General features: G+C 46.3%; 1 protein-coding gene across 1 annotated transcript; it reads left to right on the top strand.

The window, feature by feature from the left end:
- Nucleotides 1–1,998: 1,998 nt before the first annotated feature.
- Nucleotides 1,999–26,996, top strand: LOC104620515 (collagen alpha-3(IX) chain-like; the record flags this gene model as incomplete). The annotated part of the gene is made up of 21 exons (XM_010286760.1): nucleotides 1,999–2,098; nucleotides 3,365–3,433; nucleotides 7,869–7,904; nucleotides 8,515–8,586; nucleotides 9,380–9,433; nucleotides 13,967–14,002; nucleotides 14,613–14,636; nucleotides 15,148–15,201; nucleotides 15,864–15,917; nucleotides 16,668–16,709; nucleotides 18,061–18,117; nucleotides 19,845–19,898; nucleotides 20,381–20,434; nucleotides 20,975–21,028; nucleotides 21,779–21,832; nucleotides 23,510–23,563; nucleotides 24,002–24,055; nucleotides 24,343–24,396; nucleotides 25,032–25,085; nucleotides 25,854–25,898; nucleotides 26,838–26,996. Coding segments are annotated over exons 1-21 (1,200 nt in total), but the record flags the coding sequence as incomplete, so codon positions are not given.
- Nucleotides 26,997–27,047: the final 51 nt, after the last annotated feature.

Genomic DNA, 27,047 nt, shown 5'->3' with positions numbered 1-27,047 from the left:
ACATTAATGTGACCTATTAAAGCATGACTTTAATGCATACCACTTTCCACTTAACGTTTTTTTCATCTTTGAGGGAAGGACATGGCCATATATCTGCTGGTGCTTGGGCACCTCCAGCGAGTGGGTGCACGGGGCCGTCCGGCGTTCCCAAGCAGAGTTCTGGTGGGCTCACCATGAGCTAAAACCTGCTCCTTGTTCCATGCGGAGATGATGCTCAGCCTTCCTCCACCGCTGTGAAATGGCCTCAAGTTGCGCCAGGGGAGGTTTAGATTGGATATTAGGAAAAATTTCTTCACTGAGAGGGTGGTCAGGCATTGGAACAGGCTGCCCAGGGAGGTGGTGGAGTCGCCATCTCTGGAAGTGTTCAAAAAACGTGTGGACGTGGCACTTCAGGACATGGTTTAGGGAACATGGTGGCGCTGGATTAATGGTTGGACTTGATGATCTTGAAGGTCCTTTCCAACCCAGTGATTCTGTGAAATGTGGCCAGTGAATGTTTGTAGGGGAAAAGATGCTCTTTGTTTAATGATGTGCTTTGAAATGTTTCGCTATGCCCTTTCTTGGCTTTGTGCTGCCATCCTCCCAGGTGTGGGATGCTCCGCTTGCAGCAGCCCTCCAGTCCCTGACTTGCTATGAGCAACGTGTGGCCGAGGAATTGGGATCTGCTTTGCCTTCCCTCTTGCCATCAGTTGGCCTCAGTGTGAAGGAGGAGGTGCAAGCTCTGCGCGAAGCAGTTCGTGGGACTGCGCTGCTCTCCCCTGCGGGGTCTGTGGTGTCTAATAAAGCATTCAATTTACCTTGAAGCCATCTGAAGACATAGACACACTCCCTTTCTGTCCCTAGTTGCCTGTTCCAAAAAATCTGTAGGAGCTTTGTAAATCTTTGAGCCCTTTATCCTTCTGTTGAGGTTGGTGGAATATTGGCTGCTGGGGAGCTGGACAGGCACACGCTGTGTGCTCATGTAAACCTGGTGTAAGGATGCCAAAGCAAAACCTGGGTTTTTTTTGGTTTTTTTTTTTTTAAGCTTTGCTTTTCCACTTCTGCTCTTCTCTTGCTAACCAAATGGAACGTGTCATGTCAGCCCTGATGAATCTTGCCACTGTTCCTCTCCACTTCCAAGCCTTGCTCTGGATGGCTTCCAAGCCTTGCTCTGGATGAAATGGTCTGTAATCGATAAAGGGAAGCATTATGCTATTTGTAGATATGTCTTTGTGAATATATTGCCATTTGGGATAACCTAGCTGGGACCTGTCATCCTGTTCCTTCCTTGCAAATATTTCAAAGGCAATTCTTCTCTTTTTTTGTGGCTCTGAGAATGTTTCTCCTTTTTCCTTCCTCTTTGATTCTGTCTGCAATCATCTCTCCTCTGGTCAGGATTCATCACTTTCTCAACAAATCAGTTGGTGTTCTTTAGATCTCCCTAAAAAAACCCCAAACAACAAAACCAGATGTGAATACACCTCCAGAGCTAATAAAGCATCTCGCAAAGCAGTAAGTGCATTTTTCTGTAGTGCATCTTGCGCTCGTTACAGGTATATTAACTTCTCTAGCGAAGTTAGGTAGCCTCGGGCACTGAGTAACTCACTCTCTTGCTCTTTACCTGTCCAGCACTGAGGTGGTGATGGGCTTTGAGAAATGGCCCGCATGAGCCCGAAGGAGCATCTTTGTATTTCCAGCTGGAGCAGCCGAATTTTGCTCCTGTGGGTGTCTGTCCAGCCCTTCCGTAGGCTCCCTCCCTGTTTGCTCAAGGCCGGGGCTGCCCAGCGGGGCATGAATGAGAGCTGCTCTTCCTGACCGCCTGCTGCTCCCCCTCCTTCTCCCACCTCCTTCCAAAACCCCCGCTCTCCTCCCAGCTCAGCCCCTCTTGCCTGTGCTCCTCAGCTCTGCCCCTCCGGCTGGAGCCTCAGGTTTATCTGGAGGTGAGGAGTCCCTGGTTTGTAAGCTGAGACCCAGGAGGAGGGATCTGCTGGATCCTGGAGGAGAAACGGTTTAGCTGCTCAGGAGGCACGAAGAGAGGCAGAGCCTGGGCACCATGGCTGGATTCTCCGCTCTTGGGCTTCTCTTCCTATGTCAGCTGTTAGCCACAGCATCGGCTCAGGTAAGAAAGCCTCATTTATGTATTAAACCCAAGAAAAAAGTCTGTAAGGGGAAAAGATTGTGATCTGTGTACATTATACCTGCAGGACGAAATGGGGCAATAGGCAGGTTATTAGTCTAAAGTTTATTAAAAACGTGTGTGTTGCTTGTGCTGTTACACAGGGAGCGCTTGGCAAGAGCATCGGGTTTTGTACCGCGTAGGTAGGCTTTTAGATCGTATCCTCAGGTGTAGAAACTGCTGCTTTGTACTTTCTGTAGAAGTATTGTCTTCCTAGTCAGGGCTGCAGTTACGAGAAAGCAAGCCTTGGGAGAGGGGAGACCTGTTGATGTAAGAGAAACAGTTTTCTTTGACAGTGAAGTAATAGGTTGCCTGTGAGACTGATCTCCTGATCTGGGTCTTCATCTGAATCAGAATTTCTTAGTCCTTCCCTCAATTTTCAAATTTTACATTTATAAAACAATATATTTAACCCTCATTCACTTCAGGCAGGAAGCCACATTAAACTTCCCTGTATGGTGTTAATATTACTGCCTGGGGAACTAACTCCTCAGTGAGGTTTTTCATTGTGTTAGTGAGGAATTTTTGCAGTCTGGCTTGGGAATTCAGCACTGCCCTCATCTGCTGCAAGCAGAGCTGCTTCTACAATGAAACCTTTGTTCGCTGAAGCTACAGCAAGTTGCTCTCTGGAGCCCTCTCCATACAGAAGTAATTTATTGGACCTTTCTCTTCTTCCCCCCCCACCTCAAACCTCCTCCAAAATCCCAGATTTTCAAATGGCATCTTGCTCAGAGAGGAGACTTTTCCTTTCTCCTCCTGTCTTCAACGGTGTCTGCTTGGCTCTTCCATCACCCCATCAGACTGGGACTACAAATTAATTTTAAATGCCAAGCACTTGGCACCTATTTTCCATGGGCTTTGCATTTCCTCCTCTACCCAAAACGAAATGTGCCTGTAGGCAGTGAGAATTGTTTCCTATACAACCAAACCCATTCGCTTCCCAGTGACCAGCTTTGATGCCCAGCGTAAGCCATCAGTTAAACGAGCTGGGAGCCCAGAGGATGTGCTCAGTCAAAAGGGTTTTCCAAAGAGCCTTGTATTGGTCCTGAGCTCCTCTGAGTCCACCCAGGATGGTGGGTGGCCCTGAGGGATGGAGGGTTAGTGCAAGTCAGGATTAAGCTGTAGGACTTGGCCATTGCTCTCTGATTTAGGCCATATGTTTCCTCTGATGTAAAAATAAACTCTTCTTTTTCCCCCCAGTCTTTTCAGAGAGTAGGACCACAAGGCCCTCCTGGACCACGAGGACCCCCTGGACCATCTGGCAAGGACGGCATAGATGTGAGTGCCGCGCGGCAGAAGGCAGGCTCGGCCGAGGGAGGGCGAGGGGTGGAGCAGAGGCAGAGCCAACTGAGCAGAGAAGCTGCTCTTGTTCTCCAGAGCCCTAGCCTTTGGGCCATCCTTCAGAGGTGGATGGCTCTGGAGACCCAGCCTACTCACAAGAGACCTCCTTTTGCAAGAGTCAGAACAGCGAGTGGAGGTGCCGAGTGGCCTCAGGTTCTTTGTAGGATCAACCCCTTGTCTCGAGAGAGTTCAGGACAGAGCTATGGATTCATGACCTTGCTTGCAAAGCGGAATATTTCTCTTGTGGTGTCTAGGAAGGGCAGGGGGGACATGATACCGTTGAGTGCATGTGTACAATGTGCGTTGGAGTCATTGCATATTCTGTAGTTGAGAGGGAGGTTTATGTGACACCTCAGAGCATCTCTGAGTCGCCCCAGGAAACTCAAATATGCAGCACTGGATGCTGCTCTTACTTCTATTTGGTTTATTTTATCATTGTTATTATGCCTATCCCTAACTTATGCTGGCACGTGAGAGGTCAGAATCTGGCTTGTGTTTTCAGACATGAGTTGCGTTTGTGGCACAAAAGGCAAATGAAACGGGCACCCTTTATTTCAGCCAGCAGTTCCTTATACATACACCTCCTGCAGAGGTAGAAGACTATGTGGCACAGGACTTATTAGAGGAGAAAAACTTGTCCTATTACTTCTAACTGATGGTTCCATAGAAATGAAAAATTTAGCTTCTGTGCATCTGTTGGATAAGGACTGAATTGTGTCCTGTAGTTGGCAGTGGATAAAAAGAGCATTAGATGGACCTTCAACAAGACCACATCAACTGCAAAAGGCCAGATTGCCATTTTGATGTTCAGTTTGAGTAGTGCTTATCTCTCTAAGCTACTTACGGAATAGGGCAGGGTTTTTTAAAGCTTGTCCGAAGTAAGTTTATTGGAATTGGGCCTTTAAGCAACCTTGAAAAAAATCTATTCATTCCATGCAGGTCATTTTCTTTTGGATAAGAAGTAAAAAAAGATATATGAGTTCCCTGGTATATGGGAACAAGGAGCTTTTTTGTCTGCAGTGGTGAGCTGGCTCTGTGAGCCAGGCTGGTCTGAAGAGAGAACCGCATTGATTTGCAGCTATTCCCTCTAAACTGTCCTTTCAACTAACGGAGACCGTTTTACTGAAAATCTCTCTCTGGTGTTGTCGCGTGAGAAGTTCAGACCTGGTACCGCAACGGTTTCTCGCCGCTGTTTTTCATGATACGGTAAAGGCTTAAGGGGGAAGAGGGCAAAGGACATGCATGCACATTCGCAGCAGTGAGCCCCTGGAGTCACTGCAGCGGGATGTCTGCGTGGCCAGCGGGCTTCAGGAACGGGTGGCTGCGTTCTGTACAGAGTGAAAAAGAAGAATTTGGGAGGGATGAAGCGCTTCAGACTTCAAGTCATAACCAACTTCTGCGTATAGGCAGAAAGAAAGAAATCCCTGTAATTGTGTCGTTCAGTTCCTGCTTTCAACAGGACTTTACAACTTAATTCTGGAGCAGCACCAGCATCACTTCTGATCGCTCTTGGAAGCAGGAGCCTGAGGAGATGCTGGTCGCATGAACCTACGCCTTTTTATCCATGACTCAAAGCCTCGGAAAGCTCCCTGTGGGACAGGACCAAATAACAACATCTAATTAATATGAAGAACTTAGTCCTAATGAGTCAAATGGTTGAGTCAAAAGGTGCTCCAGCTTGAGTCTGGAGTTTTGGCTATGCAGGAATAGTCTCTCATTTGAACAGACTTGATCTACATCCCTCCTATGGATACAGGTTGTCAGGTGCCCCGTTCGTGTGAGATGGTCCAGCTGTTCAGGGACAGGCGCCGAGATGGTTTCTGCAATTCAATGGGATTCAAGGAACTGCATAGGAGAAGAGATGCAGAGCTGTGGCTAGTGTTGAGCACAGTCGTGAAGCCTCCCAGTTTCAGGGCTACTGTTTTTCTGGCAGTACTCTCCAAAAAATTTTGGCATATAAAATCTGGCACTGCTCTGCATTTTCATAGTGCTGCATGGAGAGGATCGTGCGCAGCCCGAGTGGTAGTGTCAATTCTACCACTGCAAAGAATGAAACCATTATTTTTTTTTCTTTAGTGATGAGACTTTTTTCTTTAAAGCACAATCAGAACTTTTCTGGACTGTATCTATGCAGGTTTCCTGAACTCTGTAAAAGCCACTTCAGCTGGGTCATCTTCATCTTCATTTGGGTGAATGCTGTATGGGAAGAGTTGCTGAACGGTCTTTGAGCTGGATGAGTGCTGCCGAGGTGTTCAGCAGTCCCTTACTGTGAGCAGTGCGTAACATACAGCTGAATTATTCAGGATATCTCCAAACAAACCTTGGATGAACCCCATAAGCACAATTTCTAGAAGCTCCTGCTTTCGTTCCTGCCTTTCAGTGGGAGCTGCAACGTTAAGTCCCTCTGAAATATTTTATAATTATAGCCTTTAACATGTTTCACGTTTCATACTCAGTAACAAGCAAAATCTCTCCGTCCCAAGAATAGAAACAGCATGTTATGATCAAAAGAATTAGTGACAAGTTCCTGTGAATTATTTCGGGTGATGTAATTCTCCAAATTGCTAATAAGCAATTGTCACTTTTCAAAAATCAAGCTGCTTCCCCCGCCCTGCCTTTTTGTCTCCTGGCTTGACTTGCTAAGAAAGAGTAAACTTCCTTCCCTCTCATGTAGCACCAGGAGAGCATTTCCTTTTGCTGACAGCCTTTGCCTCTAATTCCTAGTGACCTGGCATTAGGGGTATAAAAACTGATTAGGCTTTTGATTCAGCCGACTGAAGTTCTGGTGCTCCTGCAGAGTCCCGCAGGGGTCCGCAACGGCAGGATCAAGGTTTAAAATGGTCCTGAACCGCCTTTTCTGATGCTGTGACCTTGCTATGTGGATTGCCATGGCACAGGCAAGGAAAAATGCGAGGAGCTGCCAGTCTCGAGTGATGGAGGAGGGTGTAAACCACCTCTACTGCCTTTTCAAACCATTCATTGCAAAAGAACTGCTCCTTTCATTTCCTTGGCAGGGGACCTTCCCCACGTGTGATAATGATAACTATTTATGGAAAATCTGCGGGCAAAGGATAGCAAAGGAGTTGCCTTAGCAAGCCAGAGCATAAAGATCCCTCTGTTCAATGACCCTGGGGTCTGGGTGGTGGTCGGTCACCAGTGCAATGTGTGCATCCTCACCGGAGCGAATCAAGGCAGCCAGTCTTGAGAGATTTGCCCCCAGGCTTCACCGTTGCCGACACAGTAAATATAGAAACAGGCTATAAATTCCATGCCTTTGCTTACTGCCTTATAACTCCTAATTATCAGGCCCACGGTGGGGATGGTGTTATTTCTAGCCTTGCTCTGTTAACAACCACCCTTTTTCCATATAGATTTTCTTCTTCCAGTGTATCAACATGCCCCTTCCCCTTTGCCCGCACACAATACCTGAGCCTCTCACAATATCTAGTGTGCTTATCCCAAAGCCAGGAGGGGAGGGTAACATCCAGACATGTGGAACTGGGACACAAAGTGATTTTTCTGCGGGATGAGATGGGAAGCCAAGCTTCGGTCAAGCTCCTGCTATTCACAAACGATTGCCTCTTTCGAGAGCTAACAATAAAGCACAAATATCTTGTCTGGGGTCCACGCAAGCTCCTGGATGACATTCCAGCTGGCTGAGCTGGAAGGAGTGATTCAAAGACTTTTAAAATATTGCCTTCCAAACACCTTTAATGCTGTTCTTGAAAGCTGCTTTCCATTAGGATAGGAAAAAATGAGCACTTCTGAAATATTTTATAAAAATTGAGTTTAATCCAGATTGTGCAACTGGATTAGGTGGAAGTCAGTTGGGGGCTTTGTTCATTTGCTTTTCCTGTCGAAGTTTAGTCATATGAAGAAAATCATTGTAGACAGCTGGTTCATTCTTCACTTTCTGATAGTCCCCAGCTCCTGGTAGTACCAGAGTTTCATACTGTATCCTGGATACCTGGAGTTTATCATTGTATCCCTCTGTTTCATCAGGAAGATGTTTGAAAGCCTTGATAGCCATCCAGCTTCCTCTCTGCCCCACTTGCAGACAAGCCCAAGCACGAATAATTTCTAAGCATAATTGGAAAAAGTTGCAGGTGTTGGGTGCCATCCAGAAGCACTGGTTCTCTCTAGGAGGCTGAGGGTCTGGGTTTCACCAGATCTGCTGCTTTAGGTGTGGAAAAGGCTATCCAGGTTCATCCTTGATCCTGAACATCAGCTTCCTAAGAATGAGGGTGGTAAATCTTGGCGTGGGCATGAAGGGAGACTTGCCTCTATGATGGTTGGGAACACCACTGTTGCAGATAGTCAACAGAAGGGAGAGGTTCAGCACTAAAACTGATGTCTTTTCTCTTTCATTTAGGGAGAGCCAGGTCCTCCTGGTTTGCCAGGCCCACCAGTAAGTATTTTCTGATTGACTTTGACTTGCTCATCCTTTTGTAGAAGGAGGGAGTATGCAAGAGCTAAGGCTTTCTGGCTTGGCTTTCCTCTTGATCTGCAGCAGAATTTCCATCAGGGTACACAGGAGTGGAGATGCTCAGCACTGGTCCTGGGGACAAACGTGTTCTCCTGCTTCATTACTAGGGGAGGATATGCCTGAAATAAAGCTTGGCCATCACCAGTATAACAAAAATTGGCACCAAGCCACTTAAACATGGCTATTTCTGGCATCAGTCTGAGTCTGCTTCAGCTCCTCGGTTTGCCAAAGGGTGCTGAAGATTGTACCAAGTGGCACAGCTCTTCGCTTTGGGCCACTTGCCCCAACCCTTTCTACCCCTCTACTAGCTTATGGGTAACTGTATGTGTAACTGAGCCAAAGCACTGAAATGAATTTAGGATTTGGGTATGGATTCATGGCAAGTTTCATCTCTCTGCAGGCATTCTTCTGTGTTGCGTGGTGTAAGATTAACACATCAACAAATGAACCTCTTGTCTTGTAGCCCGTATCAACGTATGCCACGTTTCTCTTGTTATTATGTTAAAAATAATTGCCTGCTTATCTGATTTAGGGGCCAAAAGGTGCTCCAGGGAAGCCTGGAGGAGCTGGTGAAGCTGGATTGCCTGGCTTGCCTGGAGTGGATGTGAGTATTTTGTCACCTTCTCTCAGATCTTTTAAATATCTCACATAGATGTGGGTGTTTTCCCGAAATGTCTCATCAACTTTCTCTGTGCCTATTGGAGACGCAAAGTGTGTCCTGGATCTACATGTGTCTTGCATATCAGGAGAAATTTTTTAAGAGTTGGAAGCATCTCTTGAGTGAATTAAGGAGTACGAGAACAATTCTGAGATGCATAACTGATAGGACTGCACTCTTACAATGAAACATTGCAGTTCTTCAGAGGTGCACTGGGCAGGTCTGCAGACATACAGGCATCAGTCGACATTTCTGGAACAAACCCATTGAGCCTCAATTCAGAAATCCAGTCACACTTACTAGCCGAGGCTTGCTGATTACTGGGCTGGGATTTGCCCGGCAGCTCTGGACAGGCAACTGCATACAGTCAAGTTTTCCCAGCTTACCAACTTACTGCCGTGGTAGCTGAGTCTGGGTAAGGTTTTAGCCAGCACATTTTCTTCTGCATCAGGCAAGAAGCAGCATTCAATCAGCTTCCACAGCTAAGCTGCAACTCAGTAAACCCCAGTAACAAGACTACTTGGTGGTGTTCATCCACACTTACAATGCACAGGGAACGGTACTGATGCTGCCCCTTCTGGTCCTTTCCTTTGTGATTAATTACAGAGAGAAATAAAATGGTTAGGCTTTCCCGAGAGCTTGGCATCCAGATGATTTGTGTTGGTGACAGTGACAGGGACTTCCTATAACTCTTACTGCTGTAGTTCTCTTTTCACATTTACCTTTTTTGTTTTTACAGGGTTTAACAGGAACCGATGGCCCACCTGGCCCAAACGGGCCTCCAGGAGACCGTGTGAGTACCACGTTAGATCCTAAGTCCCTTTAAATGAACATTGTCACCGTTTGTGTTGATGATTTCTAATTCCTTTGTAAATTGGTGATGTTCGAGTGTCGATGACGATGGCTTATTTATCCATAAACCCTTGCAGGACACTTGAACCCTTGAAATTAAGCTCCAGATGGCTTTTCATTAGGCAGGGCATGAGATCCATCTTTCTTTCACATGGCTTTGAATGGGCTTGGATAGCCTCGGTGATGGGAATTCCAGTGCAGAACAACTCTGGTGATATTTCAAGTATCTAAAAAGTTCCTTGAAGCAGTTGACAGACTTAATTACGGAGTTTATCGAAGTGAAGCTATTTTGGCCTTTATTTGCAGTCTGAGTATGCAGCTCTGTTATATTTATAATTACTGCTACTGTGTATTAGCTGTTTAAACTTTTGCCTTTTGTTAATTCTGGGGCTGTCCATATGGTTGACATTATTAGTTGCTTTGGCATAGACTTCCCCAGCCAGCATAGCAAGAAATAAGAGTATTTTCTTGCTTCCTGCATATTACAGCTCTGCTAAGGCGCACCACAGGGATAGAGAAATGACTGCCTGAAATGTTACAGATGTCCTTCAGATCATCTACAATGGGACTGGAAAGGCACTTGGGCCACCTTATGACACTAAACATGAATGAGCCATTCAGCACAGATTTTTATCCAGTATGTCTATTTTCCTGTCTCCCAGCATGGAAAGAAAACACTTGTATTAACAGCTAATTTATTAGTTTCCTGAACTCGGGGCTACAGTGATGGGCTGAACACACATCACAGTGTGCAGAGGTTAAAAAAGGTTCAATATATCTCAATAATCCATTTGTTGCCCTAAAGAATTACTCAAAGCTCAAAACTCTGTGCGCTGTTTCAGTTAAAGGGATGAGTGATAGAGCTGTGTATCTTTGATGTGCTCTTCTTCCTTTCCTACATGCGAGGCAAAGTTCGCTTGGCCAGTAGGAAAGTTGAGTGGCAGGACCCAAGAACCTCGGTCACAGCTCCAAGCCTCCGTCCATTGGCACTGCACTGAAAAACATCTCCTTTGCTTTTCCTCCTGCCCATCTTTCTCCCCAGAGATCCAGGGCTGCTAAATCCTGACCACTCTCGGGCAGCCTGTGGCAAGTGTCCAGCACCTTCTGGGAGCTGATCCCTGATTTTTAAAATAGAGAAGTTCAGGACCACACACAGAAACTGTGAGTGGTTTTGTGTCCCCGTTTCATGTTTGTTTGGTAGCATTCGCCCATGCCCACTTAAGCACACAAGCTCCTAGTTTGCAGGGCAAGGGGGCAGATAATTTCTGGGCGCAAGAACTTCCTCTTCGGCTGTTTAGTAGAAGCCCACAAAGGCTGTTTTAGCACAGTTGCCGTAACTACGGGCTCTGATTTCACATGCTTTCCCATGTCGCATAACTCGAGCTGTCAGCATGGGGCAAACCTGGGACCTGTTGTCATTTAGGGGAGCTTTTCAAGGTCAGTGGTCCATCTGGAAAATTGTTTTAATTGGTCTAATAAAAGCCTGGAAGAAGAAAAAAACCTGTAAATCTCCAGCACTCTAAAAGAACAGCATTGTTAATCTGTCTGACTTTCTTCTGCTCAACTTTAAAAACATATTTCAGGCTCCCAGGAATCACGGAAATAAGCAGGTGTCTACTTACTGTTGTGGGATTGAATTCATGCTTAACACTATGACTTCTACTGAACAAGCATGTTTTTCTGAACTGGAGTGTCTGAGAGCGAAGGTGTTTAGCATATGGAAGTGGGCTCACGGAAGACAGTTTTTAGTAATACATTATTGCTAAACTTTTTTTTCGTCTATATGCCACGCTTCATCAGTCCAAGTGATTCATGTCTGACCACAGACATGTTTGATCACAGAGTATTGTGAAGGCAGCATATTAAAATGTTTTTTGTCTTAAACGTTCCCATCGCTATCAGCATCCATTAGCTTTTCTCATGGTTCTGCTTACAGACCGATTAGATCAAGCCTACTTGTTTTTTTCAATTAAAAAAAAATTCCTTTATTTTTAGCCAGGAACAAGCTGGGTTCTGACCTCAGTGTGCTAGAGAGTGGAGTCTTTCATTGGAAGTTTTCAAAGGCCATTTTGAAGTTTGGTGCTTTACACTATAAGCAACAAGGAAAACATAATTATTCATCTTTATTTATGAATGTCATATTAATCAAGTATTTCCTATGCTCTGTAGTTGTATATTCATAAAGTATATTACTTTAAAGTGAAAAATTATGGTGAGATTGTTTTCTAATCAGAAGAGAAAGAACATTGTTACCAGGGGAATGAGTTGAGTCAGACAATGTTATTAAAATTGAGTTGTTAATTTGAGTCTCTCCTTTGAACTTAATGGAGTCACATCAGCTTGCTCAGGGACTTGATGATCTTTTACTGTACCGGGAATGTTCACTGCTGCATGCTGCACTTTACACCCTCAAAGATATTAAAGTTAAGGAGAGTGAGGTGCCAACGCTTGGCACTTGGGTACTCTGCCAACCTTTTGGCACATCGGCTGAAGCAGAAAGGGTCTATGGAGCTGCTTTCAGTGGGGACGGGATTAGGGTGTAAGTCAGTAGGTGCCAGGAATTCAATGTTTTCTTTATGGGAGGAGATCCCAGCTTGTCCCTTACGACCATCAATAGTGGTAAGGACTTCAGCCCAAAGAGAAAAGTGACTGGAAGAAAAGCAGAATAGCCTGCAGCAAGAGGAAGGAATGAGCTGACATTTGATTTTTATTGGATTACAGTGCTTTCCTCACAAGACTGCTCTTAATGAGGCCTTGGGTCCTTGGTATTGTTCTCTTTAAGCTTAACGAGGGAAAATATTTCTAATCTCATTTGGTACACAGTACATTAGGAGAGGGCTGGAGTCGTCCCTGGGATCGCAGTAACCAGCAGTGTGTTGGGATATTTTCCAGGTCTGCCCACCTGCCTCGTTCTCCTGGTCCTAGGTGTAGATACCATTTAATCCCAGCTCAGGACATCATTCCGGAGACGTTTCTGTGCAGCACTTTGAGAACTTTTGGAAAACAGGTTGGGGCAATCGGGCCGGCGAGAGGCTGAGGAAGCCTCATGCTGTAATCGCTCCTCGTCCCCTGCGCAAGGCGAGGAGGGTTTGCTGGCACTCGTTTAACACAGCCATAGATAACAACATGGTTTGTTCTGTGTTTAAGTCTGTCACCTTCTTACTGTTTTAAGTTCTGCCTTCATCAGAGAGCAGTATGAGCTGAGAACGACACCAGTGCCAGCGGAGAGCTGTCTGCAGCGGGGTCTTGAGGGCAGCACGGCTCTTCTGCAGCTCCCGGGTGTTGGCACAGCTTAGAGAAACTCACTGCGAGGGAGGCGTCGGTGCTTTGAGCAAACTATTATTTCATTTATCGTTCACCCCAAGTTACACTGGCATCGCTGCACCTCCACCGCTACTTCTGGGTTTTTTCCTTTCCTTTTTTTTTTTTTTTTTTCTTTTTAAAAGGAATGACAAGGTTGCTCTGCTCCCATCAGCTGCCTGCCTCTGCTTTTCTTCTCCCTGTCGCAGCAACATCTGTTTTCTGAGGAGACTCTCGGGCCTGAGAGCATCAGTCAGCAACGCACACTCGGTGTCTCTTGGAGATACCTTAACAGCTGCAGGCCAAGGCCAACGCACCGCACTGGGGGGGGGGTTGTTCATTTTTATGTTTCCATTCACTTTGTTTCAGAATTACTACCTGTAATTATTTTTAGTCTAACGGCCGATGTTGGCATCTTTGCAAGGCAACAAAGTGATTAAGAAGGTCTGTCTGTCTGTCTTTAATTCAACAGGAATGTAGCAACTTCAGGAATGACTTCATTCTAGTCTAAGTCATAAGATCACCAAACTCTAGTCAAGCTTAAGAGTAAGAATGCAAATTGGTAAAAGGAGATTGGGGATTTGCCAAGGAAAGCTAGAAAAGAGGGAAAAGCTGCCAAATCTTTGTCGTTGCTTGAAGGGAAAATGTATGAATTAATAAAATTCACTAGAACAAGTCCAAATCTTGTAAATAGTTTCAGATAATTTAGTCATTGGATATACAATGTGAATGTATTATGAACGAGAACATTTCAAAAAGATGAAATTCAATTGATGAATATTTAGATATCCATGGAGACTAATCTGAGGCCAGCTGTGGCTTGCAGAAATGTCTATTTAGTCTTTTTAGGAGCAGCTCGTGTTTTAGTCTCTACTGTCTCTCGACCAGCAAATGGCGAAGAAAATTACTGGGCCAGTTCTGAACATCCATCTCTACTATCTTAAAATGTTCTTTAATCAAGTAATTAACCAGGAATGACAGAATCATGATCCATAAATTTCTGTCCTTATATTTGTGAATTCAGCTGAGCATCTCGAGTTGCGTGCTGTTTCTGTACGACACTGCTGGAACTTTCAAGCAAAAACTGGTGTCGAGGAGAGCAGCCCTTGGTGTCTACCCGTCTGGAGGTTTCTGGTTTATTCCTGCTAATTTGCTCCCTGTTTTATTCCTGTAGGGTGCATTAGGACCTGCCGGGCCACCTGGACCTGCCGTAAGTACCTCCTAGACCTGCATATGTAAAGACGGTGTGTAATATTGTGCCAAAACCATCACCAAGACAAGATGGCAAGTCTCGTTTCCCGAACAAAGGGATCAAAGCCTGAATGGGTGGAAAAAGTTGTTCAAAGTGTTTAAATATATAGGTATGACCTGTTCTGGTAACACACGGCCTGTTCTTAGTCTCCAAGATGTTAAAAGCAAGCCAGCTTGGGATAAAGACTAGCATATCAAATGCTATCAGATGATTAGACATTAGATAATGTCTAATAAAAACGAAAAGAAAAAGAGGAAAAGTAGATAAACTGGAATGTTGTCTTCATAAATGTCTGCGTCCCGCTATCCCATCACCATATGTGGCTTTACTTAGAGATGTCTCGTAGGTAGCAGTTGATGTAAAGGGAATACAAATTATTAGAGGCAACAAAAGGATTAATCAAGATTCAGCTCTGATTGCAAATTACAATAACTGGGGGCAGAGGAGTGCTAAGGAAGCCTAAAAGAAAAAAAAAAAGAATAAGTAAGCAGCATTTTCTGAGGGACGCTTTTCTTCCTGTATGTTCCGCTTCTAAGTGATCTTTTACTGTTTTAAATGTTGTTTCCAGGGCAAAGGACTCCCAGGACCTCCCGTAAGTAATGAGGCTCTTTCGAAAAAGAGGTTTAAATTATTGTACTAGCTTTACTGGATGCTCTGACTGTTACAAACCCACGCCAGGCCTCGGGTCCCTCTCGTGTGCCGGGCAGAGGGATGTGGAGTCCCGCAGGTCAGCAGCAGTTTTTGCGCTTACCCTAGCCCCAGGGAAGCCGGCACTGATGTAAATTCAAGGTCCAGCAGCTTTGTAATTGCTGGGAGCGACCCGTTCTGGGGCAGCTGTTGTCCGGTGGGTTCCCGGGGCATCTTGGAGCTGCCCCGTGTCGGAGGGGACGCGGATGTCGGCAACGTGTGATGACGACAGACGCGCGCTCCGCGGGAGGGTGGCGCGAAGAGCAGGATGCGCGTGGGCGAACCGATCGTCTGGGTGCAGCCTTGAGCTCCTGCGGGGGGATTTGGCAAACGAGTGCAGCCAGACTGCTTGCCCCCGGGCTTTGGCAGCTATGTGAGGTTGCCACAGATGTAAGGCTCTTCTCTCTATTCAACAGGGCCCTCCAGGACCCAGTGGGCTCCCAGGTGGAAATGGATTTCGGGGTCCTCCTGTGAGTTTCTCCTACCATTTGATCCTCATTCACTGAACATGTGGCCACAACCACAGAAGAATGAGGTTCATTTCTGGTCTCTTACCCCATTCTGGAAGTATGATGTGCAAAACACTCCAAGGTCTACAAATGCCCATGGGCAATGCTATTGCTTGTATCAGCCTGTTTAGGGTCACCCCAGTCAACCAGTGCAATGCCAAAGGCTGCAATGCTTGCAGCCGTATCTTCCTTTGCCAAGTATGAGTAAGGACAACCAAGGACAGAGGTCACTTATCAGCTGGCATGTACTTGCAGCATCCTCAGAAGAACAACTGAACAGAATGGGTCTGATCTGAGAGAGCCCATTGTGCAGACACATACCATCATTTTTGGGTGCCCACAGCTCCTCTGGAGAGGTACAGAGCCAGTGGAAGCAGGGATGTAGGTGCAGGGATATGTTCTTCTATATGTGTCCTAATCCCTATACTTCTGTGTGCATCTTCAATTCTCTTTGCAGTCATAGAAGCCTCTGCAGAAAAAAAGGTGCAGTTTAGTTCCATTAGAGATATCTTGCCCCGTATTCACAAATATGCAATGGTACTTGGTAGCCACCCTTCCTCTTCCTTTGCATTTTCATTTAAATGATTAAGAAGGAAATTCTTACCATTTTTCACTCTTTTTAGGGACCTTTTGGTCTGCCAGGATTCCCAGGGCCTCCTGGACCACCTGGACCTCCCGTAAGTTGAGACTTGCAAATAAATGTGAGAAAATTCCTACGGGGAGTCCAGAATTTTCTTCTTTTGCTAAAAGGTGCATTTTATTTCCTGCCATTGCCTTGAGCGCTCCCTTTCTGGGCTAAGTTTCAGCAGTCCATGAACACCGTGCCTGAAGGAGAGCGGTGTCTTCTCACTGGCTGCGCTTTGGTGTGACGATTATCTCCTGTTCATTATTTGTGCTGTGTGGGTGGAGGAACCCAATGACCTCCAGGCTTTATGGCATAGATGGATCACAGGGTGGGATTCCTGTTCTTTCAAGGTTTATATGATTGCTTGGGTCATGATGTGTTCTTGTGGGGACAGCCCGGGGGGCTTGAAACCAGCAAGTCTCAAGTCTGGGGTTTGCTGCGGTATCTCTGGAGGGTTGGAGGGGTAGGGAGATCTTTCCCAGGGAACTTCCCTGGTCCGAAGGAGGCTCAGGCACAGCTGCTCTTCTCAAATTGCTGCCTTCGTCACCAAAGGCTCAAGGCTTTTCCCCAAGCTCATTTGTGCATCTCCAGAAGATAATTACACCACTGACATGTCTGTTTTGAGGACTGGTGCTGCTCGTAACACTCTGGGTTCAGGGGCTGCATTTTACGCCGTGGGGCTGGGTATCTGCCTCGTGCCGATCCAGCTGAGCTGGATCTGTAAAGTGCATTTTCTAGAAATTGTATTTCCTCCTGGTGTTTGTTTTGATGTATTTAAAAGACCACATTTCATGAATCGCAGGGTCTTCCAGGCACCCTTCCCGATGGCGGTGGGGACCTTCAGGTAGGTTTTTCTTTATGTAGCATGAAAATATTTTTTGGTTTAATCCTTGATGTGACTTTTTGTTGGTATACTTGGGGGACTGTCAGATCATTTAACTGTTCAGACCTGCGGACACGGGTCTAACCTGCCGTATTGCAGAACGCGTAAGTGTTGCGTGCCTATTTACAAGACTGAAATGTTCTTTCAAGGAGGTAGATATGCTAGTGCTGGTTTTTCCCTTGATCTTTGCTTTCCAAAATGCAGCTTTTGCATATATTCTTCATTTACAAAACAACTTGAGCATTTGGTAAATGACAACAGCTTTTCATGCATCTGTTTCTAGTCCTGCTTTGCAGGAGAAAAGGTCGTGCGTGTTGCACTGTTTATTTCCATGGATGGTGGGACTGCGTTCCTGTGGGCATACGCTTTGTTTAGACTTCCTTCCTTACGAGAAAGTCTTGATTCCTTCCTTTCAAGGGAATGAAAGGAGTGTTAAGTCCGTGAACGACGGAGGTGACATTTCCAGGTTTTGCAGCTGCTGTTGTGACGGCATCTTTTGTTTTCTCATCGGCGCGCCCCAAAAAAGCTCAGAGTCAGTTTAGGTCGCCGTATGGCAAGTCACGTGGAAGTTAATAGAAATGATGCTATTTCTGCGATTTTAATTTAAGTTACCCTGTGGAACATACTAGAAAATTAAATTCCTGCTACAGAGATGTAGCCTGAGGTTTTATTAATAAAAACCAAACCCAAACAAATGAAAGAGAAGCTGCAGCAGAAAATCTGGTTCCCTATTTATCGTTTTTAGTGTGGCCTTTTAAGCCCCATTAAATTTCCACGCATGTTCTAATTTGTTCCTGGTCAAACCAGAGTTCCCACCAGTGGCTTACCCATCCTGAGACATGTGCAGATATCAGCTTATTGGTATTTGGGTTAATTTTTTATAGGTTCCTTTCTCATGAACTCTAATGCTTGTCCGTGTTTCAGTTAGGTGAGTTGTCTAACGGAAATCGATAAGGGTTAATGAATGCGTAGAATTAAATATGTTCCTCATGATTTACAAGATACTTATCCAGCTTCACGGGGGAACTGTGGTTCCACTGTCAGCCTTCAGATTTCTTCACAGGCATGCTCAAAGTGAAGCAGACCATTCATAAATCGTTATTTTGTGAGTTACGAGGGGCCTGAGGACTTTTTGAGGACCTCCTGCCATAGGGAACTGCCAGTGAATACATTATGCTATGAATGAATGAGATCTAGTGGGTTTAGAGCCAAAATTCACATGACCTTTTCTCCTCTCCCTAGTAATGAAACCAGCTTCCTTGGATGCGCTGTGTGTACTTGATAAACCAAAGAGTGTTTCTGTTCCTTGCAGTGCCCAGCTCTGTGCCCACCGGGTCCTCCAGGTCCCCCAGGAATGCCAGGGTTCAAGGTAAGAAAAACACCACCTGCAGATACAAGGGACTGTCTCCCAAAACAAATACCACTATGAACCCCGGGGATTAAACTGGTTTATGTACAGTACACGTCTTCTGTAGGCTCCACACCTCTCCAAACCGGCCACGCATTTGCCTGGGTTTATGCTGTTGAAACAGAAAGCCCCTAACACAGCCAAATATGAGACAAGAGGAGGGTGAAGGACCTGATCCTGCCCTCCTTGCACGCCGTTCCCACGCCCGCAGCAGCAGCTGCTCTGCCACTGACCTCCGTCCTGCAAAGTGCCAGCAAAGTGTGCCAGCAAAGTGTGCCAGCGCGCTCCCTTCACCTTCAGCAAGAAGTTTTCCATCCCTCAAGTACCTGCCTGCACTTACGGGCGCGTCGCTTTGCGGCTCCATCCCTTGCAGGATTGCACTCTTTGCTGGATGGAAGATTTAACTATGGCCGTTTATTCCCACAAATTAAATGTAACCCTTTGCTTAGGGTGAGCACAAAGATTAAAACGCTGTGCAAGCCTTGCAAGGCGCAACTGTTGAACAGGAGGAAGCAGAGAGCTGCTTTCAGAATTCAGAGAGCTGTAAGATTTTTATTTATTTATTTATTTATTATTATATCTATTTATTTATTATTCACCAGTTTTTAAATTGTGCTCACAGACCCTATACAGAGAGATACATATTTTACGGCAGCGAGACATAACTTACGTGATTAAATACAATTTAATTGCCATTTTATACCTAGTGTAGCACCAGGCAGCTTTCTGTTTATGTTGTTTGATTCTGGTAGAGAAATTTTAGGTTGCAACCCTCAGGAAACCTCACTCAGCAGTTAAACATCTCCTTTTCTGTCCCCTCCATGATTCACACGAATTCTGTGCAGTAGGTTACACTCCAGCAGTGAGCTGAAGTAATAAGTTAGCCGAGATTTTTTTCTAGCAGGATTTAGCAGAAGTTGGCAATGGGTGGAACGTCTCCTGGGAAATGCTCTCAGTTCCTCATGAACTGACCTTTTGCAGGTCTGTTTGGTCTCTGAACTGAGTAATATCATTAGAAATACAGAATCTTTAGGGTATAACTATTCAAAATTCATAGCTTATGAAATGGAAAAACCCGTGAAGGTCTCAAATTATGATGCAAATGATGCACAGGACCTTTTGCGTGGTGAGGAATAACATCTGCCATGGCTGAAATTAGTCTGGGTCTCTCCCACAATAACAGGAAGGGAGCCAAGAAGCAAATTGAATCTGAGTTTATATAAAAGATTTCAGTGGGACGTGGATTTCATCGCAAGCTGTATGATGCAGACATTAAAGAGGACTTAAACAAACAAGGGAAGTTAAAGATATGGAATGGGGTTTTCAGAAGCACCTCAGCCCCATTTTCAAAAGTAATGGGAACTGAGTTTTGGTCCCTGACCTGTATTTGAGAATTGCATGCGGAGACCTGCAGCCTAGTCTCGCTGCAAGTCACTCTTGAAAACCAAATCTGGGCATTTCCTGAAACTAGATCAATTCTGACCCAAGGATACCCGACACAAGAATGGTGCATGGCTAATTAACCCCAGAAGTGACCTCCGTTCACAAGTTTACAGCACATGTGTAGATTATTTTCCCAGTAAGTCTTTTGTGTTGTGTGGGTTTAGGTCTTAACAGCTCTCTCACAAAGTTTAAATTTTGAAACAAGGCTGTACTGGAATGTGAATAATTGGAGCTCTTATTTCTAGGGACACACTGGTCACAAAGGAGAACCTGGTGAAATAGGAAAAGAAGGAGAAAAGGTAAACTTCAGTGTAAGGGAGATGCGGGAGGATTTTTCTCTTTAAAAGCACCATAAGAAATGGTTTCTTCAAGATGACAGGGAGAAATGAGGCAATTGGCTGAGCAACCAGGAGAAGTTACTATGACTGAAGTGCATTGGCTTCCGTTGCTCTGCATGTATGACTGTGTGCTAATTCTTCAAGAAAATTCATCTTCCCATTAATCACAATGTTAAGATCAGTTTGATAAGTTAACGCCTATTTTTTCACATGCAGGGATGTCAGCTCAGGAAAAAAGTCCTGCATTAATCACTCGGGTAAATTCTGACTGATCAAGTGTTTTTGCAAGTAGAAGAAATTGCCTGTAAAGTAGAAGCAAATTCTGAAGCAGAAATCTGAGTGGGAGGGAGCTCAAGGAGGCATAAGATGGGAAGGTCCCTGGCATGGGGTTGGCAGGCTCATGCTGTCTCACCCTTTGTGTAATTATGTTTTTTCTCTTCCAGGGCAGCCCTGGCCCTCCCGGTCCTCCAGGCATTCCCGGCAGCGTTGGCCTGCAGGTAACACCTACTCTTCAGACCAGTTCCCATGACTTTTTTACTGGGAAACTCAATGGTGCCATCAATCATCTTGCGTTACACAAGCAGCTCTTGCCTCTGCATAATAACAGATACGGAAGTTGATGCTGGTGAAAAAACAAATCGTGCTGGTTTCACGGTGCTTCAGTTCAGGTCCTGCTTTCGGTACCTCACCTTGGACATCCAAGTGATAGCCGCGGTCTTGCTGGTACTCCAGTAGAGCCCTGGGCGCCTTTTGGGTGGGTCTGAGGCTGTGCTCTGGGCTGGCTTGAAGGGCCCGGTGGGTGGGCTGGGAGAGCAGGCGCTCTGAATGCGTGTCTGCGTGGGGCATCTCCGCTGCCACTTGCTCGGAGGTCATCACCGAAGGGGAAAATGTCTTGTTTGTGCATCAGAAGGCTGAGCTTTCTGATGCTCTTCACTGTTTCGTAATGTTTTCTGTGTTCATGAGTTGCTACACCGTGCTGTTCTGCCATGCTGTGTTTAACAGTGATTGGGTTTTAAGTGATTTGTTTTCTTAATTAGGGCCCAAGAGGACTAAGAGGCCTTCCTGGTCCAATGGGTCCAGCTGGTGACAGAGTAAGAAAAGCCTTCTTCTGATTCTGCCCCACGCTCCCCAAATTTTTCTGGTGCGAGGTCCAGGTGCTGTTTGTCCTTGCTGGAGACCACTGGGGAACTTGTAAAGATGCAAAGTGCAGTTCTTCCCTGAGCCCCCGCCAAACAGAACAACCTTCCAAAGGCAGGAGGATTCCACATATGTGAGGGATTGACAGGATCAGGCCCAGTCTTGATTTAAACGGACCAGAAAGATGAAGTGCTGCCCATGCAGGACTGACAATACAAAAGAATCTTGCAAAAAAACCTGAGAAACGTTTCATTTCACTTTCTGTTCTGTCTTTTACAAGAAAAAGCCAAAGAATCACTGATGGACAGATTTTCAGGACATGAAAAGTCTCCTCGGTGAGAAGAGGGTCAATCTCCAGCTCATCGTGGCTTTGGACTTTTGCCAAGGTCCCTTGACCATTGCCCTTGAGGCTGAATGGTTTTGAGTTTGATAAAGTCATGCATTTATTTAGGAAAGTGTGTTATCAAGATATCGAGGCCATGAATGATACCAGTGTATCACAGATATAATGGTGGGGGATCCGGAGTGAAAAACCTGCTTGTTCAGAGGGGGATCTTTTGCAAGCCTCTGCTGCAGGCTAGCAAGAACTATGGGGTATCTTTCCAGGGCTTTGTGTGTTTTCTTAGACTGCAGTATAAGGTGGGGATACTGTTACTTCACCCTCTGCCAGTCACAGCATTACAGTGATGTATTATTCTTCGCAGGGTGACATCGGTTTCAGAGGACCACCTGGGATCCCAGGACCTCCAGGAAAAGCTGTATGTATCTATTTCTCAGCATCTCTGTGGCCCTGCCTTCCATGACCAAAGCCTAAAGTTTATTCTTCCTGCACTAAACTCTTTGCCAATGAACAGGAGGGGTGTGCTGACCATCTCCATAAGATTATTCCCTTTGCCTTTTTCCCTCCAGTTAGAGCAATGTTATTTCACCTGACCCAGATCTTATGATGTCTTTGCCTCAGTCGTGCCCCATGCCAGAATAAGTTCACCACGTTTCCATTGCTCTCTGTTCCTCGCTGTTCTTCCCTGAGCATGAGCAGCTGTGGGCAAGCACCTGAGAGGGGCACCTGTGTTGTTCTTGGGAAGGAGAGTTTTGAGGAAGAATCAGTAAGTGCTAACATGAACTTACGTCCTCTGAGCCTGGTCTATTCCCAAGTGTCCACAGCTCGCAAGGACTTGTGCTACAAGCAGAAATAGTTCATAGAATCACAGAATCATTAAGGTTGGAAAAGACCTTTAAGATCACCAAGTCCAGTGATCAACCCAACACCCCCATGCCCACTAAACCATGTCCCAAAGTGCCACATCCACACGTTTTTTGAACACTTACAGTGATGGTGCCTCCACCACCTCCCTGGGCAGCCTGTGCCAATGCTTGACCACCCTCTCGGTGAAGAAATTTTTCCTAATATCCAATCTAAACCTCCCTGGCGCAACTTGACGCCATTTCCTCTCGTCCTATCACTAGTTACTTAGGAGAAGAGACCAACCCCCACCTCACCACAACCCCCTTTCAGGTAGTTGTAGAGAGCGATGAGGGCTCCCCTCAGCCTCCTCTTCTCCAGACTGAACAACCCCAGTTCCCTCAGCCGCTCCCCATCAGACTTGTGCTCCAGCCCCCTCACCAGCTCCGTTGCCCTTCTCTGGACACGCTCCAGAACCTCAACGTCCTTCTTGTAGTGAGGGGCCCAACACTGAACACAAGATTCAAGGTGCATAATAGTTGTGTATTAAAGATGCAGTCCTCATCCTTTTGCAGAGCGCTGGGGTGAAGTGTACGAGAACATTGAACCTGCACGCTTACCTGTGGGCAGACTCCCATACCCTCCTTACTGTGCCCAAAGATGAGACCTGAGCTGCATCTGCGGCGTTGTGGCCTCTCTAAGAGCGTTCTCCACTGGCCTGCCACCCGGTCTCTCCTTAGGTGGCTAATATGGCACCTGCTTTATAGCAGGCACCTTCACCTGCCTACAGCAGCCAACACACCACAGTCTGCATTGACCTCGAGGCAGTACCACCCTCTGGGGACCCCTTCCTAGTCTTTGCAATTATAGAAGAAATTAATCTGAAGTAAAATAAAATGAGGTGCTTACTGTCCACCAAGCGTTTAGTTGTGCCAAACAGGATCTAGACAGTAAATATTAAAGTTTTTCTCCCTCTCTTTCTAGTTAAAGAAAATGCTCCATTAAATGAAGGGGAAGGTGGTCTCTGCCCCGAGGGATTGTTGGCAAAGTCCCTGCTGCAATTCATCTGTGTGTCAGGAGTTACAGAGCGTAACTGAGAAAGTACAGCCGCGCTCCTAGGGAACGCGTACGCTCACGCCTCCGCTAACGCCAGCAAACGGCAAAAACAACCTTCATCACTTACACCCTTCAAACACTAGTCTTTGTCACTGTGTGATGAAGATGCTTAATGGCTTTTCCTCCTCTGTCATAGGGAGAACAAGGAAACAAAGGACCTCAAGGATTCAGGGGGCCCAAAGGTGATACTGTAAGTGCAGTAAAACACCCATCTGCTCAAGTATTGGACATGACGTCTGACGGGTTTATTATGGCTTGTCCCCTGCTTGGTTTGTTTGAACGGGAGATGAAAGGGGTGAAAGTATTCCTCTCAAAAATGAGATGTTTAAGTCTTATTAAAGATGCCGAAGCAATAAGACGCCTAAGCGCTTCTTACAGTCCAGAGCACAGGGTTCAGATCTTACATCTCCATCCCTTGAAATGATCAAGAATTTTCCCAGGTGCTGCAGACAGCATGGGGCCAGTTTTCTGGTGTGTCCTAAAAGAACCACCATACCACTAAGAACAGGACAGGAGCCAGCACAAACTGAACGAAATGCCCCTACAGAGTTTGAGTATTAACTTTGTTGACTGACTGTTGTTAAGGGTTGTGTCCTGGGATAATGCAGGATTTATTGCTGATTTCTAGGGTAGACCTGGACCAAAAGGAAACCCAGGAGCTCGTGGACTCATAGGAGAACCTGTAAGTCAATTAAGTAAGAAGCAATTCTCGCTGTTGTTTAGCTTGCAGAAGATGAGATAAAACACAATAGGAGAAATCTTGCATCTTACAGTCTTCGCTATCAAACCTCTGTTCCGTGGGTCCGTGTAACCTTGGACCAAGCCCTAGTTGTACTGCCGTTCTTGAAAAATCTCCCTGTCTTCCAGTACAACTAGAGTTGGACCCGTTGCCAAAAGGTTCTTTGATAATGTATTCTGCAAACCACAGAGTCTCCTCATAATCTTAACCTGCATCGTGCATGGTTGCAGGGCATGCCTGGCAAGGATGGACGGGACGGAGCTCCTGGACTCGATGGTGAGAAGGTTTGTAAAGTCCTACTTAAACACTGCAGGAAAGATTTCTGTTACTGTCCCGTGTGTGTTGCAAAGCCACTGATGCTTGTCAAGAAAAAGCATGGCTGGAAAGCTTTTGCTTCTGAAGAATTTTCCAGTAGCATAACTAGTGAAGAAGAGTGAAGTTGCTTCTATTAATTAATCCCAAGGAAATTCCCTAAAGAAAGAAGACGCATATATGCGCCATGCACATATGACCTAAGCTCAACTGTGTCCCTATACTTAGTGGTTCCCGTTGGCTGACTCTCGGCCTTCAGAGATGCCTTTTCAGAGCTGTTGACAGAGACATCTGTTTATTTTAATTGCCTGTAGACAAAGTGCTGTCAGATACTAGTTGCCTGGTTTTTGAATGGTGATCCCACAGGAACATGGACCGTGTGCTTCCAAGGAAGGCTGGGAGCAGCAAGGGGACTAGGGAAACACCTGGGAGCTCTGGGCACCCGATGTCCAGTGGGTGCCCACCTCCTGTAGACACATCAGGTTCTTGGTCGTGCATATATGGGGAGGGAGAAGATTACAAATGCCGCTTCAGGAATGTGTCCTCCACCTGTGTCAGACCATTTTCCAGCAGCACAGGGTCTCTCCTAACCTCTTGATGTCCGCAGGGTGATGCAGCTCACGTGGGTGCTCCTGGAGAGAAGGGGCCAAACGGACTGCCTGTGAGTATGGCAGCAGGACCCGTCACCTCTGGGGCGGCGCAGCACCTTGGCCCGCGTACAGAGATCGTTCCTGGGGAGAGGGGAGGTTCATTTTGCACATTGTCTCACAAGGGGCCCCGTTTAAGCCACGAGGAAATGCACTGTTCCCACCGTACAAGCAGCGGAGCAGTGTACAGGACAGAACGGAAAACATCTGGAGCAGCACCAAATACTGATACAGTAATACCCTGGCCTTTGGCCGCTCTGGCTCTGCTTAACATTTAAACTTGAGAGGGATTTTCTCTTTCACATCCCAGTGACCTGCATCCCTTAGCAGGGACGCAAGGTCTAGGATACAAATGACCATAATTCAACAACAGCCTGAGCTCTGTCCCTGGCTTACTAGTGTTCATCGGCAAAATGTTTCTTCTCTCCAGTCTTCCAACTATTTACATAGAGGTAAAGTATTCCCTTCCTCCTGTCTTACAGAATACTTTGAACACCCCTGGAGAGAGGTTTTTGCTGTGCAAAATGCTGCTGCTGCTGCTGCTGCTCTTTTTATATATTCCTCCTCTTTGCTCTAATCATCAAGGATTAGTGTACGTAGAGCGACTTCTGCAGCGAGCAAGAGGGAAATTGAAGTCGTAATTTTCATGTTGGAAGCTGCAGAAATGTAAATCCTCCATTGCTTCAAGCAAACATTGCTCCTTGTATGTCACATCAGACCAGAATAACAAATTTAATAACTTCACTTTCTTCTGACATTGCTTTAATTTTATTTTTTTTCAGGGACTGCCTGGAAGAGCAGGTACTAAAGGCTCAAAGGGTGAACCAGTAAGTGAATCTCTCTATTGGTGGATTCTGGTGCGGAAGCTACTAAACTCGTCACAGCCAGGCTTTTCAGCTTTTGGGGCTTGCTGCCCACAAGCAGACCCTGGGAGGACTTACCCCGAAGTGAGGGCTGGGCTCTCCTGGCGGTGAGGAGCCGGCATTAGGTGTAGTGACCGAGGTGGCCCCGCTCTTGCTGAGACAGCTCTTGCACCTGGTTCAGTGAAGACACAGCAGATGCACAGGAGAATCCCCAGTGGTTTAGGAAACCTCAGAAGGAAGCATTCGCCCTTTTGTTAGAGTCCCAAGAGCAGGCTTCATCTTTGGGAATCAAAAGGCTGAGCATCTGCAAGCAGGAGCAGGATTATCTCATCTTGCCTTTTGGAGACTTGCCCCCCAGCTCAGGAAACTTCCACAGAGCTTTGGTTTGGCACCTACCTGCGCGAGGAAGAAAATCCCAGGCAGACCGAAGCGGTCCAGCACAAAGCTGTTCTGGAAAGCATCTTTTTTTCTGTGCCTCCCCTTCCTTTCTGAACTTCCCCTCTGCGCCTGCATCATTATTCTTGCTAATCCTCATGCATGAGAGAGCACTGCAGGAAGACGGTTCTTGCACGAAGGGGATGCAGAAATGAACGGAGGGAGGTGTCCGGTGCATGCCTCCGGCAGAGCATCCCTGTCCCGCTCAGTCCGAGACGGGATACGGTATCCCTGGGGCTGGCAGCCCTCCCTAGTCACTGGTCCCAGGACAGGACATACAGCTCATCTGTTCTTTAAATGTCCATTGTTTAGGGTTTTCTCTTCTTGGTCTTAAAACTGTAAAAGTTTAAAGCTGTTTTCGCTTCCCAGTGGAGGTTTTAACCCCCTCCTCCATTTGTTGCTCTGGGTAGGACAGAAGCGAGTCTCCGGAGTTACGCCCTAACCGAGCGTTCGCTTTCTCCTCTGCAGGGCAGTCCTGGAGAGATGGGAGAGGCAGGTCCCTCTGGAGAGCCAGGCATCCCTGTACGTATCCTTTCCCCGTACCGTGAGCTCTGCTGGGAGCGTGTTGTAAACCAAGCTGTGAAGCTGACGCTCCCGTGCCGCTTCCCTGCACAAATAAAGCTTTCCGTAACGCGACGGGCGCCGCGACGCACGCGAGCCCGCGGTGACGCGCGCTCC

This window comes from Phaethon lepturus, unplaced genomic scaffold, assembly GCF_000687285.1.
Source record: "Phaethon lepturus isolate BGI_N335 unplaced genomic scaffold, ASM68728v1 scaffold9755, whole genome shotgun sequence".
NCBI lineage: Eukaryota > Metazoa > Chordata > Aves > Phaethontiformes > Phaethontidae > Phaethon > Phaethon lepturus.
This window is presented reverse-complemented; position numbering and strand designations above follow the sequence as displayed.